Source organism: Symphalangus syndactylus, chromosome 7 (genome assembly GCF_028878055.3).
Source record: "Symphalangus syndactylus isolate Jambi chromosome 7, NHGRI_mSymSyn1-v2.1_pri, whole genome shotgun sequence".
NCBI lineage: Eukaryota > Metazoa > Chordata > Mammalia > Primates > Hylobatidae > Symphalangus > Symphalangus syndactylus.
The window spans coordinates 36,694,766-36,716,282 of NC_072429.2; the positions used below are offsets into that span (position 1 = coordinate 36,694,766).

Genomic DNA, 21,517 nt, shown 5'->3' on the forward strand with positions numbered 1-21,517 from the left:
AAGTCAGAACGGGGATAGGGCAGTGGGGGCTGGGAGAAGGGCAAATCGCATAGGTCTTTGTGGGCCTGATGCAGACTTCGGCTTTTACTATGACTGAAATGAAGAGCCATGGCAGGGTTTTGAGCAGAGGAATGACATGATAATGACTTAATGTTTTGTCAATTGACTTTCTAAAAACAAATTTATTTTGAAAGACAAAATGTAACCTCTCTATTGTAGGTGGAAAATCGGCATCACATGTCATAAATATAAAGCAACCACTAAAATAAATTCAGAGAAGAGCAAACAATGCTATTAAATGCTGGCTTCATGAGCTTGGTGGTCCAGGACTCTGAGCTTGAGGCCTAGCCTCCCTTTGTTAAAAGGGAAGATTAGCAAGTCTCAGAGAGGTGTTAAAGACAGACTAGCACCCTGCTGAGGCGTTCCCTTTGAAGTACCCAGAAGGGAACCCATCGGTTTTCACACTGATTCCTGGTATTTAATGTTCACCTGCAGTCTACAGCCCTCCTCCCCCAAGAGAGACTGGGGGCCAGGTCCTCGGGGTCAGTCCTGTTAACTGTCCTGACCCTCCCGCCTCCTGACCCAGTGCCCTCTCCATGCAGTCCCTGTCCGAGTGCTGGAGCTAAGTGAGAGCCACCCTGACAGCGGGGAACAGACAGTCCGCTGTCGTGGCCGGGGCATGCCCCAGCCGAACATCATCTGGTCTGCCTGCAGAGACCTCAAAAGGTGAGCAGACCCAGGCCTCAGTCTCCCAGTGTCCCCAGCTGGCTAGAAAATGCTCGTGAAGGTTATCTAGTCCCGCCCGTTCTTCTTGGCATATTGTTCCAGGCATGGAGTTGCATCCTAGGAGGCCAAGTCACCACCTCCTTGGTCCTACTCTGTATGACCTAAATGGTCCCTTTTCCTTACCTTTACCCCTGGGCAGTTTGGCCTAGCAAAGTGCAGGGTCTGAACCCCAGAGATCTCACCCACCCTGTAGATCAGTTCTGCACTCCCGGCCAGGCTGATTCTAATGTAGTGGACAGAGGCAGGATTCAGTGCAGGTTCTGCCTCTACTCCATACACTGTGTGACCCCGTGGGTCAAATAAGAATGGATTTTGCAATCAGCATTGTCAGTTCTGGGGTGGGAGCACCCCCTGCTGACCAGTAGAGGGAGCATAGGAGGAGCCTGCTTGGAAACAGGCAGTGGGACATAGGAACTGGACACGTCCTGCCTCCTTCCACCAGTTTCTCCTCAGTTTCCCTGTCTGCAAGGGGAAGGGGCTGGCAGCCAACCCTACCGGCTCTCCTGGCAGGTGTCCACGGGAGCTGCCGCCCATGCTGCTGGGGAACAGTTCCGAAGAGGAGAGCCAGCTGGAGACTAACGTGACATACTGGGAGGAGGAGCAGGAGTTTGAGGTGGTGAGCACACTGCGTCTGCAGCACGTGGATCGGCCACTGTCGGTGCGCTGCACGCTGCGCAACGCTGTGGGCCAGGACACGCAGGAGGTCATCGTGGTGCCACACTGTGAGTCCCCAGCCTCGGTGGCCCCTGACGATCCCAACCCCTACCTTAACCCTGCCTAATTGGTACTGTGCCCATGTACCCACAGCAGGCCAAAGGAGTTAGCATGCCCAGGGGCAGACAGGAGCATTGTGAAACCCTGTTGTGTACATGCATAGGAACACGTTCCAGCATACACAATATGGGTACACACGTGTACAAACAGAAGCCTATAAACCATGGATATGAATATCCTTCAGTGTGGTGTACATATACTATATGTATGTCGTAAGCCATGTACATGGGCATGCCTGTTCCTTGAACATAGGTGCAAATCCTCTGTGTGTAGATATGTAAATCGTCTACTGAAGAATGCCCAATCTCCAGTCACTCCTGTAAAGCTAGAGTGTATGTGTATAAGCATACACGTGTGCACTATGCCTGTCCATGTGTGTAAACCCACCACGTGTTTGTAAGCCATGTACATGAGCATGCCTAACCCCCAGACATCTGTTTAAACCCACAGTGTATGTCTGTATGCATGTACCTGTGGGTACACAATTCCTATACATGTGTACAAGCAATGCATGTACAATTCCTTTGCATGCATGCAAACTGGCATAGTGCATGTCTGTAAGCATATAATTGGAGCACGCCTTTCTAGAAAAGTGTACAAGCATAATTCCCATACACATGTGCCTACTGTACAATGCACATCTGTTAGCAGGTACACATACATGTGTAATTTCTGTGCGTATGAACAATGCCTACCAGTGTCTTGATGCTTTTGTGTATCTACCTGCCCGTCCTTATGCATACATGCACCTGTATGAGTGTGCTTCATTTATTCACCTTTCTTCTTCATTCGATAAATATGAGGACCCAACTTCTCATTGAAGTATAAAGGTCAAAGGGCTCAGCCCTGCCTGGACCTCCTAGTACCCATAGTCCAGAGAGAGAAGGCAGACAAGGAACTTGGCAATTACCCCTGGGATCACCACATTAGGGGCAAAGCCTGGAGGGAGAAGGGGTCCCATGCCCAGCTATGGGATTCAGGAAAGTAGTCTAGAAAAGGGACCTGTAGTTGAAAACCTAAAAAATGACTAGGAGTTAGCCTGGTAAGGAATGGTGTCCCACTCAGAGGGAATGGCCTGTTTGAAAGCCCAGAGGCAAAATGAGTTCCTAGAAATGAAAAGAATTCAACTCAATCTGGCTGGAGGATTGAGTGTGTGGATACTTAGGGGCTGGAAGGGCGGCAGATAAAGGGGAAGGAAGTGCTGTGGGATGCAGCTACAGGGGTCGGCAGATCTTGAGCAGGCAGGGCTCCAAAGGCCATGTGAGGCGTCTTGGTCCCTGTGTATGCAGGTCCTTGGGTGTGTTCATGCACGTGCCTGTCTAGAGCTGCCTCCTGTCCCCTGCTGTGTGGTGGATGGGTGGGCTTCTTTCATCCCCTCATTTCACCCATGCTCCCACACATGCATACACATTCTCTGAGCAAGTGGGTATCTGGGCAGACAGTGTGGACAGCCTGAGTGGAAGACCAGCTCTGAGCCAAGGCAGATGTGACACTTCTGTGTGACTAAAGCCTGAGCGGGAAGCTGAGCACCAGCACACAGGGCCTAGGATGGCTGCAAGAGGGCTCCTTCATGCCTCCAGTGATGGCTGCCTAGAAGATGCAGGCTTCCTTCCCAGGACCGAGATGTGTGACGAGTGGGAGGAGGGAGGAGAAGAGGGATGTTGGTCTGGGACCCTGAGGAGGAAGGCATGGTGAGGATGGGTAAGGGTAAGGGAGAATGGATAAAGGGTGAAAGACGAAGTTGGAGAGGGAAGCAGAGGTAGAGTCATGAAGCCTCTGCTTTATGTGCCATTTTAGGATTTTGGCCTTTTTCCTTTACTGATAACATGGGGAAGCATCCAAAGTTTTTGTTTTTTTTTTTTTTTTTGAGATGGAGTCTGGCTCTGTTGCCCAGGCTGGAGTGCAGTGGTGTGATCTCGGCTCACTGCAAGCTCCGCCTCCCGGGTTCAAACAATTCTCCTGCCTCAGCCTCCCAAGTAGCTGGGATTACAGGAGTCCATCACCACGCCTAGCTATTTTTTGTATTTTTAGTAGAGACAGGGTTTCACCATATTGGCCAGGCTGGTCTTGAACTCCTGACCTTGTGATCCGCTCGCCTCGGCCTCCCGAAGTGCTGAGATTACAGGCATGAGCCGCCGCGCCCAGCCTGCATCCAAAGATTTTAAGCATAAGAATGGCATTCACTTAGTAAATCAACAAATAGTACCAGATACCTACCATGTGCCAGGTGTGGTTTTAGGGACTGAGGTTATAGCAATGGATGGGGAGGAGGAGGTGGGACAGGACTCCCTGGGAAGCAAAGAAGCACAAATGGGGGACAGAAGAGGAGGGAATGAGTTCCATGAGACCTCATGGGTGGCCAGCGGAGCAAGGCAGGGGACAGGCAGGTCTGGCAGGGGCGGATGGGGAGAGTGGGAAGCTGTACAGTGAAGAGGCTGAGGACTTGAGGGTGGAGGAGACTTGAGGCTTGTAAGGGCCAGTGTGAGCCCCACTTTGTAACTACCGTCACCACCCCAACCCCAACTGGGCCCTTTGGGTGAAGTGGGGAGGAAGCACCCTCCATGCTGAGGTCTGGATTCATCAGGCTGGGGGTCTCAGCCATTGCTCCCTCAGTGGCCACTCACTCAGTCCACCAGCCACGCGGTCAGGCATGGAGCTTGGAGTCTGACCGAGCCGTGGCAGCCCCAGCAAGGGTGTGGACTCAGGGGAGAGGTAAGCGACAACCCAGCCCTCAGGGGCTCCAGGGCTAATGGGAGGTCCAGGCAATGGACAGGAACCCAGAACAGGATTTGCACCCCGTCCAGAGCTCTGGCAGCAAGGCCAGACTGACTGGCAGGGCTGAAGGGACATGGAGGCTAGCAGTGATCTGAGTGGAGGTAGTTACTGAGGGGATGGGGTATTTACAGGACAGTCTGAACGTGTGGCCTAGAGTGAGAGGCTGAGGGTCTGACACTGTAGGCTGATGGGGAGGTGGGCGCTTCTATTCCGGACAGGATGTGTACGGAGGGATCTGTGATGCCAGAGATGGGGTGAGGGGAGGGCAACTGCCCAGTTTGCTCATGGCCTGCTCTCATCTCTGCCTCCAGCCTTGCCCTTTAAGGTGGTGGTGATCTCAGCCATCCTGGCCCTGGTGGTGCTCACCATCATCTCCCTTATCATCCTCATCATGCTTTGGCAGAAGGTAAGCCCCTCCCTGGCCTAATGGGTGAAGACTGGCACATCATTATTTTGCATGAATTCCACCCCTCTGCCCTCCTTGAATGCTGCATGATCTGGCCACATGCAAGGCTCAGCATGGAACTCAGGTGGGGACTTACGTAGAGTGACGCTGGCTGTCCAAGCTTCCTCCACCCCCAGCAGTCTGGGCCAACCTGAGCCTGGCCCGAGCTATCCAGGATTCCCTTCCCCTACTGTGTCACTAAGTCCCCGGGTCCTGCTGAGGCACCATTCCTCTCATCCTAGCCATGGAGCATGGGACCTTTGAGGTGGACTGCATGGGCTCCAGGATTCTTCCAGCTCTCACCCATGGAGAACCTGTGATTCTACTGAAATGCGTTCTGATCCTATTAGTCTGTAATTTCAGTGTTCTGCTTTGAGATTTTACCATCCTGTGATTCCAACATTTTAAGCTTCCTAAATCGGGATTGCAGCACCTCATGATCCCATCATTCTAAAATTCCAGTCCTGTGGTTCCAACACCCTAAGATGTCAACATTCTAAGCTTACATCTTTCTGACTCATCCAGCATGGGGAGGGCCATCTGCATCCAGCCGAGTACCCTACCTGGTGTCACTTTCTGGGGTCATCTGCTCTACCACTTCCATCTGAGGAGCAGCTAAGGCTGGGAAAGAAGCTAGAGAGGAGGTTCTCATGAGCCAGGCCCTCCGCTGCCAGTTGCTCCTCAGTGTGCCAAGTCCTGAAGCCTCCCCTGGGGCCCCTTGGTACCTGTTCCCTCCGAGCCCATGAAGACCTTGGCTCAGTTGAGCACTTGCTATGTGACTTCAAATATGCCCCTGCCCCTCTCTGGGCCTCAGGGTCTCCTGCCTCATGTGTCCTAGACAGATGAACCTAATGGGCCTCAAAGCCTGAGACTCCCTCTGATAACTAATTCCTGGGGTTGGTCCTCCAGAAGCCACGTTACGAGATCCGATGGAAGGTGATTGAGTCTGTGAGCTCTGACGGCCATGAGTACATCTACGTGGACCCCATGCAGCTGCCCTATGACTCCACGTGGGAGCTGCCGCGGGACCAGCTTGTGCTGGGTCAGTACTGGGAGGCCTCATGTGGCAGTGTGGGGACTCAAATTGGGTGGGAAGACTCTCTGAGGTCTGGTCCCAGCCTTGCCATGACTAGCTATGAGACCTAGGGCTTGTGTCTTGCCTTCTCTGGCCCTCCATCTCCTACTATATACAATGAGAGCAAGACCATCCCCCAGGAACTGCCTAGCATTGAGGTTCTATGATCCTGTGACCCTGTGAGATGGGATCCCTATGTGGCAAAAGTGGAAGGATTGAGGACAGGCTGAGTAGCAGGCCTGGTCTGGCTGGGGAAGCTGAGGAGGTACAGAGAAGCGTGCTCCCTTGGGGAGGGAAGAAACTTTCCAGAGATTAAAGATGGGGCAGAAAGCAGGAAGGACTTAGATGAGATACCAGGAAAGACAGGGAGGCACTGTGGTTGCAGGAGCGTGTTCAGGGAATACCCTGAGTCCAAGGTGGTTTAAGTAATGTCTAGGTTGACCTAAGAGAGTGGCTCTTTTGCCTCACTGGGCAGGAAGGGTGATAGCGGCTGGGGGTAGGGGAGTTGGGGGGGAGGGGGGCAGCTGGGGGAGTGGTGCAGCTTCCTGGTAGGCCAGGAGCTAATGGATCATCTCTGCACCAGGACGCACCCTCGGTTCTGGGGCCTTTGGGCAGGTGGTGGAGGCCACGGCTCATGGCCTGAGCCATTCTCAGGCCACGATGAAAGTGGCCGTCAAGATGCTTAAATGTGAGTAGTCCTTGGAGCCCTCCACATCTGGGCCCTCACCTCTCCCTGCCCCTCCCCACACACTTAGCCTCTCCCAGGGTGGCCTGATGCTGATTTGCAGGCACTAGAGGGGCCATCACACTGCAGCAGGTGCTGCTCCTGAGTCTGGGTCTGTTTTGGGAAAGAGGGTTCCTCACCCTGGCCTCCTTGGCCTGCCTCCCCCTACGCTGGCATCTTCCCCTCCTCAGAGTGTGGGTGCTCACCCCTGCCAGGCTGCCTGGGTCTTGCAGCACAGGGCGGGGCAGAAGAGTCAGAATAGGCTCCTGTGGTGGGGCCTCCATGGAGCCTCCATGACTGGGCCTGGCCGGGGGCCCCCATTTTCCTCAGCCACAGCCCGCAGCAGTGAGAAGCAAGCCCTTATGTCGGAGCTGAAGATCATGAGTCACCTTGGGCCCCACCTGAACGTGGTCAACCTGTTGGGGGCCTGCACCAAAGGAGGTACCGAACCCACTGCCCCAGAGGACTCAGGGAAAGTGCCCACCACCAAGGCCAGGCCCCGCCTACCCCCTCCTCAGGCCTCGCACAACAGCACACTCCCGCTGGAGGGTCCATGCCCACCCGCTCCAGCGCCCTCACTGCACACTCCCAGAGGGCGGTGGGGTTTAGAAACTCACAAAATCACAACACCGTCACGGCCAGCAGCTTCCAGACCATGGTGTTGGCTGACACTTTTTTATTTTCCCAATACATTTTGAAAACCAATAAATAACAGCTCACATGACATTAAGATGAGTTCTATGCCCACCATTGGAGACCACCAGCTTGCTACTTGGGACCTACCTCCGTTTGATCACAGAAGAAAGTCTCTGTGGCCAACTGGGTCTATTTGAAGCTCTGATTGCCAGTTAGGCTGAAAAAAAAATGTTATCACCATTTGCAGCTGCTTATTGTGAGATTTGGGATTTTCCTCGGCATTATGCAACCAAAATAAAATACAGAAGTATGTTGGGTACATAGACTTATTCACATTTGCAATGATCACTCATTTCAACATTTTCATTTGCGTAGATATCTTCAAGTTCTCACTGACTGACTTTAAGTAAATGCATTGTAGTTGAATTTAACTACTAAAGTGATCATTGTAAACAGTGGCCTTTATCTGCTTTCTATACTGGGCTCCAAAGTAAGCTTTAGTTTGAAAACATGTCAATAAGAGCCAACACTGTGGGCTTGCCACATGCCCAGCCGATAAAGACATCATCCCATTAATCCTCATGACAGCACTTTGTGGTGGGTTTAATTAGCCCCACTTAACAGCTGGGGAAGGTAAGGCTCAGGGAGACTAAGTATCTTGCTCTCCGCCACAGAGGCGGGAAAAGAACCCAGATTTGCAGGCATTAAAGCCTCCTAGCCGTCATGCCAAAGTGTCTCTCCCACATCCAGCCCCTGATTAGCCTCACGGCCTTGAGGGGACACCTGAGGCCTCCGTAGGGACTGTCCCTGAGCCTGTCCCTCCGCAGGACCCATCTATATCATCACTGAGTACTGCCGCTACGGAGACCTGGTGGACTACCTGCACCGCAACAAACACACCTTCCTGCAGCACCACTCCGACAAGCGCCGCCCGCCCAGCGCGGAGCTCTACAGCAATGCACTGCCCGTTGGGCTCCCCCTGCCCAGGTACCAGGAGGGAGGCCAGGGACTGAATCTTTGGGATACCTGAGGAGCACCGCTTCTTCCCCTCCTTTTGTCCAGGAGGAGAAGCTGAGGCTGTGACAGGGCAGGGGACAGAATCACTCCTGGAGCTAGGGCTGTTCCACAAGATGGTCTACCCCAGAAGAGGGAATAACAGTAATGCCAGGCCCTGTGCTGCTAAGCCCTCTACAGATGTGACATGCCATCCCTGTGTCATGGGTGTTTGCCCTTCAGACCAGGGCATGCAGTGATGGAGGAGGGGGCAGAGGCTGTGGTGAGACGAGAGCCAAGTCTCCCAATTTGCACAGTGGTGCTCCAGGCTGTGTTCCTCTCTGCAGCCTCTACACATCAGCCTCCACACTGCCTCTCAGGGAGCTCAACTCCTGTCTTTGTCTTTTCCAAAAAGAACATTTCTTAGTTCTTTTGCTGATTACAAAAACAAAGACGAGTACCTTCAGAAAAGCGTAAAAGACCTTAAAACTCACTCCTGCCCTCTCCAATGTTTTGATCAATTTCCTTCCCATCTTTTTCCTGCCCATAGAGACAGAGGTGTGTAGAGCCCCACAGCTCTTTGGGGAGCTGATGCTACAGGCATAGGTATCGGGGTGAATCCTGGCTGCCTATGCTGGGTTGCAGCCAGGCACTCCCATGGCCAGGTGGCGCTGGGGAGGCCACAGGAAGGCGCCTCTGAACACACCCATCTTGTGACCTTTGTCCTGGGGTGCTGTAATCGCCTGTGGGTGTGAGCTCTCTGGGTTCTGTCATTTTGGTAGCCTCAGTGCCCAGCTTAGCCCAGCAGGTTGGTTGAAAAGGCTCGATCCATGGGCTTTCCTACTGGTATAGACTGAAGGAAGATGAGTGAGTGTGTGAGTGAGAGAAGAAATTCATGAGTGGCAAGGGGCAGGAGGGGAGGGGAAGGCAAAGCCTGCAGGCTCTCCTGTGATGCTCCTTTACCCCCAGCCATGTGTCCTTGACTGGGGAGAGCGACGGTGGCTACATGGACATGAGCAAGGACGAGTCGGTGGACTATGTGCCCATGCTGGACATGAAAGGAGACGTCAAATACGCAGACATCGAGTCCTCCAACTACATGGCCCCTTACGATAACTACGTTCCCTCTGGTGGGTGGACACAGTGACATAGTACCCCACACCCACACAGGCTGATGCTCTTCATATGCCCAGCCTTGCCAAAAACCCTGAGAAGAGGGGAGCCTCGTGCCCATTTCATAGATGTAGAAATTGAGGCTAGCCACCTGGCCAAAACTGATCTGTAGTGGACCCCTAAATGGAAGCCCTGTTTATGAATCTGGAAACATGCATAGAACCCACAGGGAGGGAGAGAGCAGGGATGTGGGAGGACCTGGCCTTTTGTCGTGCTAGGGAAAGTGATCTACTCAGCTTCAGCCCCAGGCTGGTCTAGTGTCTCTGAGAGGCAGGCAGGCCAGGCTGGGCCAAAGTGGCCCAAGGGCTAATGCCAAAAGGCCAATGAAGGCACCGATAAAGCAGGAAAACTTTGAGTTCGATATTAAGAAATCATTCTCCTTTTAGGGGAGACCTAGACGATCAGTAGCCACCTGTCTTGGACATTCAGTCTCCCAGGAGCCAAAGGGCAGGGGTCCTGTGGGCCAGAAGGAGACATAAGATAGCAGGTGACCCTCTGCTTCTCCTCTAGCCCCTGAGAGGACCTGTCGGGCAACTTTGATCAACGAATCTCCAGTGCTAAGCTACATGGACCTCGTGGGCTTCAGCTACCAGGTGGCCAATGGCATGGAGTTTCTGGCCTCCAAGAACGTATGTGTGGTTTTGGTGGGGCAGAGTGGGGGCTGTGGGGAGGTGGGTCACCCAGCCAGCCAGCATCCTCCTAGAGCACACCAGGGTGGCCTCTCGCACGTAGGCAGTGTTGTATTTTCCCAAAGCCCTTGACATGGAGGGTCTTTCCCCACAATTGTCCCCAAGGCCTCAGCTCCCCTCTCCCCAAACCCAGTGCGTCCACAGAGACCTGGCGGCTAGGAACGTGCTCATCTGTGAAGGCAAGCTGGTCAAGATCTGTGACTTTGGCCTGGCTCGAGACATCATGCGGGACTCGAATTACATCTCCAAAGGCAGCGTGAGTACTTTCCCTGGCCCCTGCAGGGCAGTCACCATGTGCCTGTGACTGCAGGAACAGACTCCCTCCTGACCAGTGTGGCTGCAGCTCATAGGAAATCTGTGTAGGGCTCCTCGTGGCCTGCCCTGACAGTGGTGATGGGCTGTGCCTGCCCAGCTATGTGTGCAGGGACAGGAAGGGGAGCCTCCCAGGAGTGCATGGAGCAAGTATAGCGGTGGGGAGGGCTGGCGGTAATGGGTCCAGGGTGGGGGAAGGGGGAACAGGCCGAATATGTTGTTCCAGTGGTGGTGGGCAGAGGAAGAAGCCCAGGTGACAGGGCAAGAAAGATGAGCAGGTCACACACGGTAGCAGGGATTGGTCTGGTTAAAACGTGATCATCCTGCCTGTCTCTCATCTCCCCACTCTTCAGCAAACCCCAGATGGAGGGACACTAGGCCCAGAGATCAAAGGCAGCCAGGATAAGAGCTTGGGGGGTGCCTTGACAAGTCCCTGGCTCCCCCACTTCACTACTCACACCCTGGGGCTTTTCCACAGGGACAGGGGCTGCCTTGTCCCCCAGCTAGTGAGAAAAGCAACAGCCTCTGGTCCTCTGGCCAGCACTGGGATGGACATGGGAACTGTGCTGGGCAGAGACCAGGGCCCTCACAGGGAACGGGAGGGAGAAGTGGTTGTGGGTGGCAGCTGCCAGGTATCCTCCTCCCGTCCCAGGTGCAGAGTGGGGCTGAGGCCCTTCCTTGCACTCAGCACCTGTCCTGACCTCCCTACAGACCTTTTTGCCTTTGAAGTGGATGGCTCCGGAGAGCATCTTCAACAGCCTCTACACCACCCTGAGCGACGTGTGGTCCTTCGGGATCCTGCTCTGGGAGATCTTCACCTTGGGTACGCTTGCTTCCTCCTCCAGCCCTCAGCATCCTGGCCTGGTGTCTACCTCGACCACTCATGCCTCTGGCCTGGTGGGGCTATGGGACGTGCCCTGATACAGGGATCCTGATTCAGGTCCCAGCTCTGCTACCTTCTCCCTGCTGTGTGATGTTAGCAAATTCTTTGCCCTCTCTGGGTCTCTTTATCTCCCTGTATGAGTATTGACAGGTTTGAACAGTGACATCAGAAAGCCTGCTTGGCTCTCACATTCTGGCTGTCTATCCTGGGGAGGGTTGCAGTCTCTGTCCAGAGCCCATGAAGGAGCCCACAGTTCCAAATGCCAGGGACACTGCCCCCTTACCCATAGCAGGGCCAGCATGGCTCTCCTTGTCCTGTAGAAGAGGGTGCCCTGCCACTTTTCCACCCCTGAGCCTGTGTATCTCTTGTCTCTGCTCCCCAACAGGTGGCACCCCTTACCCAGAGCTGCCCATGAATGAACAGTTCTACAATGCCATCAAACGGGGTTACCGCATGGCCCAGCCTGCCCATGCCTCCGACGAGATGTGAGTGGAGCCTCGTGCATTTGGGAGGATTTTGTGCTGCAAACAGTAGATATCCAACTCTACTGGCTTAAACCAAAGATGAGAGATTTGTTAGCTAAGAGATCTAGAAAGCCTTGGTGTAACTGGATCCAGCCATTCAAAGGATGGCATCAGGAACCTCTTGTTTTAGCCCTGAGCTCTGCTTTGCTCCGTGTGGCCTCATTTTCAGGCCAGCATTGCCTAAATGGCTACCAGCAGTGCCAGCCTCATGTCCTACTGCTTGCTCCATAGTGCCAGCAAAAGTCCCAGAGCTGACCTTCAAGGGCTCAGGTGGGGTCACATGCCATCAAGAACCAACCATGGAAGCTGCAGGGCTGAAAACTATTGGCCAAGCTTCAGTCCTGTGCTCACCCACGCATAGTCAACCTGTGGAACCATGTGGAATGGGGGCTCTGAGAGGGCCTCCCAAGGGAATATCCAGAGGCAGGACCTCTGGATACACCCAGCCACCACTTCCCTCCAGCTCCTTTCCATGGCTCACCTTGTTCTGAGAGGCAGCAGCCTCCTGCTCCCCTAGCCCTGCCTTGTCCCCTGAACCCTGGGCCAGAGACCCTGATCCTTCTCCTCATCCCCAGCTATGAGATCATGCAGAAGTGCTGGGAAGAGAAGTTTGAGATTCGGCCCCCCTTCTCCCAGCTGGTGCTGCTTCTCGAGAGACTGTTAGGCGAAGGTTACAAAAAGGTATGTTGAGGCAGGGTAGGGGTGGAGCACAGAGAGCTCTGGTGCAGAAGTCAGACACCGAGTACAAGGCTCTATGTGATAGGCTGGCATTTAGGGGACCACCCTTTGTCCTCTCTGGGCCTCAGTTTCCCTGCTGGTTCTAGGAGGGGATGGGCTGGCGCTATGAGTTTATTTTAGCAGCACAAAGCTTTATGAAATGGAATCCTACATGGAAGCTGATCGATTAGATGCAGGGAGGGGGCCTAGAGCCCTGTCTGTCCTGCTGCCTCCCTTGGGCCTTGGCATCCATACTGAACCGTGGGGCTCCTTCAGAAGTGTGAATAACCCCAGGTTACATGACCATGAACCGCCTGACCACTTGGATCCTGTCACAGGATTGTCTATCCAAGGTCCAAAGAGCCAGTAGGGCCCTGAAACCCTGCCCCATCCAACAACAGGGGTCCAAGTGGGGAGGAAATACACATCGCCTTTGACACAGAGGCAGCTCCTTCTCTGGGTCCATTTCTCACCCCCACTGCCCCCTGGGGATGGTCCCAGGGACCTGGGAGATGGAGTAAGGTCATCACCACTTCACAGCAAAGGAAACTGAGGCCCTGAGGAAGGAGGCTGAGGCAGCATGAGAGCCTGTGCCTGTCTGCTCTGAAGTGGGGGAAGAGTTAGAGTCCTGGGTGCTGGTCTGATAACTGCCCCTCCCTGGGTGGTCCTGAGCTCACCATGCCTTGTAAGATTCTATGTGAGGTAGGAGGGCAGCTCAACCGTGTGGCTTGGGCAAATCCCTTTCCCCTCTGAGCAGCGGGGGTCTTATTTATACAAAAGGGGATGGGCCCGGTTAGAAGCTCCCTGAAGGCATTTCTGGCCTGACCATCCCTGTTTCTTTGGTTCTCCCTGCCCCGGGAGCAGAAGTACCAGCAGGTGGATGAGGAGTTTCTGAGGAGTGACCACCCAGCCATCCTTCGGTCCCAGGCCCGCTCGCCCGGGTTCCATGGCCTCCGATCTCCCCTGGACACCAGCTCCGTCCTCTATACTGCCGTGCAGCCCAATGAGGGTGACAACGACTATATCATCCCCCTGCCTGACCCCAAACCCGAGGTTGCTGACGAGGGCCCGCTGGAGGGTTCCCCCAGCCTAGCCAGGTAGCCACTCTGGCCTGGGGCCAAGGAAATCGTGTGCAGTGTGTGTGTGTGTGTGTGTGTGTGTGTGTGTGTGTGTATGTGTGTGCTGTCAGGTTTGCCTCAGAGGTCAGTTACCTAAGGTAAGTACTTATCCCTACCAATGAATAGAAGAGAGAATGGAACTCATTTGAACTTTGATGCCCTGAGGTAGAAAGGGCAAGCTAGTAAAAACAAAAGTATGGGCTGGGAATTACTTGCAAGGTAGCTATTTCCTTTAAAGGAGCCCCCAGAGGTTATCTATACTCTCTCATCTCTAGGTCCTGTCCTAGCCCCAAGGAGAAGAAGCAAACCTACTTAACATCCCCAGCACCCCAGTTGTTACTCATGGCCAGCCTGAGGCCTGTGTTCTGTTCTTCAGCACCATGCCCTGGGGCCAGAGGGAGTCAGAGGTGCCTACAGGAATTCAGGACAGAATTCAGACTGGGAAGGAGATTCATGGTTTTCTTTTGCCTTGGGAAGTGATGAAGTTACAGCTCAGAGGGGGCTTTATAGGAGGACCGTGCTGTTGCGGGGACTTGATGTTCACACAGGATCTCCCCTTAACTGGAGAGAAGGGCTCCCCATGAGGCCACGCCCACCTCCAAAGCAAGATCCAGCCCAAAGTGAAGTGGCTGGAGCCCCAGGCTGGGGTACAGTCCCAACTCTGCCACTGGCCGCTATGAGACCTGGGAAGGCTTCTCCTCTGCAAGCTTCAGTTTCTCCATATGTGCCAGGAGTGCACACAGGCTTTAGAAGGCCCCAAAGGCCCTCATTGCTCTAACTGTTGAAGAGGTGAACCATCCAACAGTCCCAGTGGATGGCGCAGAGGAGTGAAGTGCAGCGCTCATACAGCTTGAGGTGTGAATGCTCACCCTGTTTTGTGCCCTCAGACAAGCTGCTTCACTGTCTAAACACTGGTGTCCTCTTCTTTTTTTATTTTTTATTTTATTTTATTATTTATTTATTTATTTATTTTTGAGATGGAGTTTCGCTCTTGTTGCCCAGGCTGGAATGTAATGGCGCGATCTCGGCTCACCGCAACCTCCGCCTCCCGGGTTCAAGCAATTCTCCTGCCTCAGCCTCCCGAGTAGCTGGAATTACAGGCATGCAGCACCACACCTGGCTAATTTTGTATTTTTAGTAGAGACGGGGTTTCTCCATGTTGAGGCTGGTCTTGAACTCCTGACTTCAGGTGATCCGCCCGCCTCGGCCTCTCAAAGTGCTGGGATTACAGGCGTGAGCCACCGTGCCCGGCCAGTGTCCTCTTCTGTAGAATACAAACAGTAAAAGTACTGCTATTAGGCTGTCATTGCAAGGATTAAATGAGATAGCATACACCTTTAGGAGTGCAGAGGAAGGAGATGCTGGTGGGTGAGAAATGAGCTTTGGAGCCAGCTGACCCTGCTCCGAAGTTCCAGCCCCTGCACTTCCCTGCTGTGTGAAGTGGGGCAGTGATATAACCTCTCTGAGCCACACTTTCCTCACGGTGCAGGCCTTGCATAGTTTTCACAAGAGTTAAATGAGCCAGAGTGTGTGAAGCCTACGGTGCAGGGGCGGACACACCGAAGGCTCTTCATGACTGCTGCTGGAATCCCCCTGGGCTCCTTCCTAGCCCCTCACTCACTGCCTCTTTCCTCTAGCTCCACCCTGAATGAAGTCAACACCTCCTCAACCATCTCCTGTGACAGCCCCCTGGAGCCCCAGGAGGAACCAGAGCCAGAGCCCCAGCTTGAGCTCCAGGTGGAGCCAGAGCCGGAGCTGGAACAGCTGCCGGATTCGGGGTGCCCCGCGCCTCGGGCAGAAGCAGAGGACAGCTTCCTGTAGGGGGCTGGCCCCTACCTGCCCTGCCCGAAGCTCCCCCTCTGCCAGCACCCAGCATCTCCTGGCCTGGACTGGCCTGGCCTGGCCGGGCTTCCTGTCAGCCAAGCTGCCCTTATCAGCTGTCCCCTTCTGGAAGCTTTCTGCTCCTGACGTGTTGTGCCCCAAACCCTGGGGCTGGCTTAGGAGGCAAGAAAACTGCAGGGGCCATGACCAGCCCTCTGCCTCCAGGGAGGCCAACTGACTCTGAGCCAGGGTTCCCCCCAGGGAACTCAGTTTTCCCATATGTAAGATGGGAAAGTTGGGCTTGATGACCCAGAATCTAGGATTCTCTCCCTGGCTGACAGGTGGGGAGGCCGAATACCTCCCTGGGAAGATTCTTGGAGTTATTGAAGTGGTAAATTAACTTTTTTCTGTTCAGCCAGCTACCCCTCAAGGAATCATAGCTCTCTCCTCGCACTTTTATCCACCCAGGAGCTAGGGAAGAGACCCTAGCCTCCCTGGCTGCTGGCTGAGCTAGGGCCTAGCCTTGGGCAGTGTTGCCTCATCCAGAAGAAAGCCAGTCTCCTCCCTATGATGCCAGTCCCTGCTTTCCCTGGCCCGAGCTGGTCTGGGGCCATTAGGCAGCCTAATTAATGCTGGAGGCTGAGCCAAGTACAGGACACCCCCAGCCTGCAGCCCTTGCCCAGGGCACTTGGAGCACACGTGCCCATAGCAAGTGCCCGTGTCCCTGTCCTTCAGGCTCATTAGTCCTGGGGCTTTTTCTTTATCACCCTCAGTCTTAATCCATCCACCAGAGTCTGGAAGGCCAGACGCCCCGCATCTGTGATGAGAATGTAAATGTGCCAGTGTGGAGTGGCCACATGTGTGTGCCAATATATGGCCCTGGCTCTGCATTGGACCTGCTATGAGGCTTTGGAGGAATCCCTCACCCTCTCTGGGCCTCAGTTTTCCCCTTCAAAAAATGAACAAGTTGGACTTATTAACTCCAAGTGCCTTGCCAGCACTAACATTCTAGAATATTCCAAGAGGTTGCACATTTGTCCAGATGAAGCAAGGCCATATACCCTAAACTTCCTGGGAGATTCCAGATCACACATCACACTCTGGGGACTCAGGAACCATGCCGCTTCCCCAGGCACCCAGCAAGTCTCAAGAACGCAGCTGCCCAGGCCTTAGAGTGGCAGCCGGTGTCCTGGAAAGCCCCCAGCAGCTGCCCCAGGGACATGGGAAGACCACGGGACCTCTTTCACTACCCACGATGACCTCCGGGGTATCCTGGGCAAAAGGGACAAAGAGGGCAAATGAGATCACCTCCTGCAGCCCACCACTCCAGCACCTGCGCCGAGGTCTGTGTTGAAGACAGAATGGACAGTGAGGACAGTTATGTCTTATAAAGGACAAGAAGCTTCAGATGGGTACCCCAAGAAGGATGTGAGAGATGGGCGCTTTGGAAGTTTCCTCCTCACCCACCAGCTGCCCCATCCCTGAAGCAGCGCTCCATGGGGGTATGGTTTTGTCACTGCCCAGACCTAGCAGTGACATCTCATTGTCCCCAGCCCAGTGGGCATTGGAGGTGCCAGGGGAGTCAGGGTTGTAGCCAAGATGCCCCAGCACGGGGAGGGTTGGGAAGGGGGTGCAGGAAGCTCAACCCTTCTGGGCACCAGCCCTGCATTGCAGGTTGGCACCTTACTTCCCTGGGATCCCCAAAGTTGGTCCAAGGAGGGAGAGTGGGCTCTCAATACGGTACCAAAGATATAATCACCTAGGTTTACAAATATTTTTAGGACTCACGTTAACTCACATTTATACAGCAGAAGTGCTATTTTGTATGCTGTTAAGTTTTTCTATCTGTGTACTTTTTTTAAGGGAAAGACTTTAATATTAAACCTGGTGCTTCTCACTCACAGACTTTGTGGTGTCTCTCCAGTTTGAGTTCCTATCCATGGGGAGTGTGGAATGGGGCACATGGGGCTCACCCAGACGCAGACCCCCAGACAGGTCCCTTCAGCTCTGAGTCTCATTTCATTCAACTGTAAAGTGGGGATTTTCGCTCTCCCACCCCTCGCTAGAAGCTGGGGGGCCTAGACCTTGGGCTTGGTTCCCCAAGGTGGAAAGCGAGCAGGCTTTTCTGGCTCCGCAGAGCCTGGCCTTGAGTCGGGCAGGAGGGTGTGGGGCTGCAGGGCTACTCCAAGGCTCTGGTGCTGAGGCGCCTCACTGCCTCCACCATGTGCTTTGGCTTTGGCTATCAGCTGGGACACCCTCCCCTCCACTCCGCCCACAGGCCCGGATTGAGGCCAGTGTGCTCTGTGACAGGCAGCTGCTAGAGCCCAGATTCCAGGTCCAGGTGAGTCATGATCAGGCCCCAAGTAGAAGGGAAGATAGAGCGTCCAAAAGCGTGAGAGCACGAAGTGAGGAGAAGGTGGAGAAGAGAGAAGAGGAAGAGGAAGAGAGGAAGCGGAGGGAACTGCGGCCAGGGTAAGGACAGGGGAGGGAATAGGGTGGCGACCAGGCTGTGGCTTTGAGGGCAGAGGGGTATAGACCTGGCAGGACCCAGACCCCTCACAGCTGCGGCAGCTCAAGGGTTGTGGGGCCGGCATGAGTCATAGGCTCTCCTGCCGAGCCCAGGCCTGTGGGACCCCGGCAGCAACACAGGGCCAGGGGCAATAAGGCTGCTTGGGGGCAGGGGACAGAGTGCTAGGGCCCTCCCACCTGGGCCCAGAGTCCTGTACTTGGCTCACTTGAGGTGGACCAGTTGTCAGCCTGAGATCCATCACTGTGTGTCCTTAGCCCCTCCCTTAATCTCTCTGAGCTGGGGAAAGGGCATCTTCATTTGAGTGGGTGGGGGAAGGACCTAATTTTGGAACCACAGGCCTCCCTGGACTGCCTCCAGGAGTCTGGGGCTGTGGCTTCAAGTGGGGAAAAGAATGGAGCCATGGGACAGCTCTGACTCACAGGCCCAGCCGCCAACTCAGGGGCAGCTGAGCCACACCAGGGAAAATACCCGACGGCTATAAGGCCTGGCCATGCAAAGCCCACCATCCCAGGGGTCCTGGCTTCAGAAAACACCCAGAGCCTGTGACTTCTTTTCTAGCTGTGGCAGGAGCTGAATGATGTGATACCCAGATCCGCCTTGTAAAGAAAATAACTAGCCCGCATTCCAGACAGGGATTATCTTTGCTGATGCAAAAGCCTTTGTCTGGAGGTCAGAAGATCTCAGCTCCCTGTGTCTCAGGCCTGCTCCTTATAGGAACTTGAGTGGATTACACCACATCAGGCCTCAATTTCCCCAGGGGTAAATGGAGCTAGATGCCACACTAAGACAAAGGATGATAAAAATCTGGCTACCACTATCCAACAGTTACTATGCCCCAGGGCTGTCTGGTTGCTTCACACACATTAGCTCATTTTACCTTCCCAACAACCCAATGACCCGAGTCCTACTATTATCCCATGTTACAAATGAGACACCAGTCCAAGCTGTTGTTGTTTTGTTTTGTTTTCGTTTTTCTGGTTAAAGAAGTTTATTCAAGGGCAAAGTGTGAGTGTAGTCTTCAGGAAACAGGAAAACCAGAGAATGGTGATCAGTGCTTCCCTGTGTGGGGCAAGGTGAGGATGGTTTATATAGCCAAAAACAGGGGTGGGTAACACAATTACATTTTCCATACAAAGGTTAACATAGAGCTACAACATTTGATTGGCTATTATTGACTACACTTCAAGGCGGCTGCTTAACACTCATTTGTAAAGAGGTAATGATCATCAGCGTGTCATTTAGTCCAGGTATGAATAAAGAATGGGGAGCCTGGTTAAAGTATAACATTCTCAACACAAAAATCAGGAGGCAATGGTCAGAGAGCAGTCCTATGATGTGACTCAGTTTCCAGGGCTTAACTTTTCCCATTGGCATAATGAACTGGGGAGCTCCTGAAATTTTATTTTATTTTCACAATTTTGATTTGTGTTCAAATCAGATCAAATGTGCATTCAGGGAGGTTCTGAAGTGACTTGCCCAAGATCATCTGGTCGGTGTGGCAGGGATGGGAGAGGAGCCCAGGTCAGACTGACTCCCAAGTCAGCACTCAGGGAGGTATAAAGCACCCACCCAAAGATGCAGAGCTAGGGACTGGGGAAGCCTGCGACAAAACTCCTGTCTTCTGTCTCCAGACCTTCTGGTGCTGTGTTTCCCCAAGAGAAAGGATAGGAAAGGGCTGGATGAGAAAGGAGAGCTAACATCATCTGAGAGCTAGAGAAAAATAATAAAAACTCACTTGTGGGAGGGCTTGGGCCTCTCAGGCCCCTGCACAGAGGGCAGGCAGGGTCTGGGATAACCACAGGTCAGCCCCTGCTGGGCTCCTGCCTCCCAATCTCTCCCCTCAGGCAGGCACAGGAAAGACGGGTGAGCTGGGATTTTCCTCCCAGACAGATGAGCCACTTGGACTGCACAATTCTTCCGCCACCCCACTCACGGCCGGGGTTCTTGTTCCTGGAAAAAGAGGGAAAGACTGAAAGGAGCTATTTCTGCCGGGGCCCTGACCTGCAGCTGATGAGGGTCTCACAGCTCCCATTCACGTCCCTTCTTCTTTGAATTAGGGCACCGTCTCTAACAGGCCCCTTTTATTTTAGTTATAATGTTCAGTTTTACAATTAAAAATTATTTTTAATGGGCATCAGGATATTTCCTTCTGTCTTCGAATATGCCTTTTGCTTCTAATTTGTGCAACTATAACTTCATGTGAACCTCATGGATTTTGGCTTAGGCAAATGGCTTCTATGTAATTAGCAGTGATTCCACCTTAATAAAGTCCTGTGATCTGACAAAAAAAAAAAAACTTGATACAAGTATTTATGACATATATACCTGTATTTAAAAATCCATTACCAAAATACATAATATAGAAAGAGAAGGTCTTCTTTGTGTATTTTTATATGTTAAATGCAGTAACATTTTAAATCTTTATTCTCTTCATTCAGCAACTCTGTGTACAAATTTATTTTCTTGAAATTCTGCCTCTTACTATAAATAGTTTAGTTATATTTTTCAAAGTTGTTTTCTTTATATCCATACTAATATTTGTATCTGTACTTATCTACATAGAATATAGCTATAATCTTCAACAAAACTCCCACTGTCATTGTGCAACTTTTTGTTTTTCACTTAATATATCATGGGCATACACATAGGTCCATGGGAAATATAGATATTAATGCATTGATTTTGAGAGGTGCACATAGTTTAAAAGCAAGCCTGTGCCAGACATTATTTACCCAATGTTAGAAATGCAAAATGCTTGTTCCCCGGTGCCACAAAGAAATAGCACTCGAACATAAATTATATTTCCTCAGCAAGGCAATTTTTACTTTCTGCAGAAAGGGTGCTCCTGGCAGATGGAACAATGGCGAGAGCACACCTCGACAGGGGAGGGGAAGAGGTTCTTATTCCTGACACAGGTAGCCTCTACTGCCGTGTTGTTCCCCTATTGGCTAGGGTTGGACTGCATAGTCTAAGCTAATTCCAATTGGCTATTTGAAAAAAAGCAGGAGTACGAGCTGGAGTGTCGGGGTGAGTAGTTTGGTGGGAAGGGTGGATACAGAACAGGTGGCTCAGGATGAGTCAGGATGGAGCAGGTGACTCGGGTCAAAGCAGGTGACCAGGAGAACAGATGTGAACTACTGATTAGGACTAGTGGGAAAGTAGTTTACCAAAACTAGAAGCAAGGGGGTGAAGAGATCCAGGAAGCTAAACTTTAAAATGGAGAATCAAAGAATGAGAGCTGAACATACTGACATACTGATTCTTTGAAGAGAAACGTGGGGTTCACTATATTTAACACCAGTCTCCTACTGAGGGGCATTTGGACTATTTCCCATTTTTTAGAGTTATAAGTTATGCTACAATGGCCATTATTTATAAAATGTTTGTTTTTTGCATATTTAAGTATTTGTTTCCATAGCATAAATTCCTAGACATTGAGTTGTTGAGTAAAGAGAATAAACATTTAAAATGTTACTGAAGTCTAAAAATTCCCTTTAAAATACACATCATAGTGCTCTGGGCAGCTAAGAAAATCAAACATA

At 52.6% G+C, this 21,517-nt stretch overlaps 1 protein-coding gene across 1 annotated transcript in view; it reads left to right on the forward strand.

Moving 5' to 3' along the window:
- Positions 1–17,348, forward strand: part of PDGFRB (platelet derived growth factor receptor beta) — a 41,848-nt gene extending 24,500 nt beyond the window's left edge. The window contains exons 9-23 of the mRNA XM_055285653.2: positions 603–726; positions 1,297–1,508; positions 4,647–4,741; positions 5,690–5,822; positions 6,439–6,543; positions 6,910–7,020; positions 8,043–8,202; positions 9,178–9,338; positions 9,892–10,010; positions 10,204–10,326; positions 11,094–11,205; positions 11,651–11,750; positions 12,365–12,470; positions 13,371–13,603; positions 15,262–17,348. Of these exons, the coding sequence (XP_055141628.1) occupies positions 603–726; positions 1,297–1,508; positions 4,647–4,741; positions 5,690–5,822; positions 6,439–6,543; positions 6,910–7,020; positions 8,043–8,202; positions 9,178–9,338; positions 9,892–10,010; positions 10,204–10,326; positions 11,094–11,205; positions 11,651–11,750; positions 12,365–12,470; positions 13,371–13,603; positions 15,262–15,445 (2,078 nt within the window). The 3' untranslated portion in view covers positions 15,446–17,348. The remainder of the gene's footprint in view (positions 1–602; positions 727–1,296; positions 1,509–4,646; positions 4,742–5,689; positions 5,823–6,438; positions 6,544–6,909; positions 7,021–8,042; positions 8,203–9,177; positions 9,339–9,891; positions 10,011–10,203; positions 10,327–11,093; positions 11,206–11,650; positions 11,751–12,364; positions 12,471–13,370; positions 13,604–15,261) is intronic.
- The last annotated feature ends 4,169 nt before the right edge of the window (positions 17,349–21,517 follow it).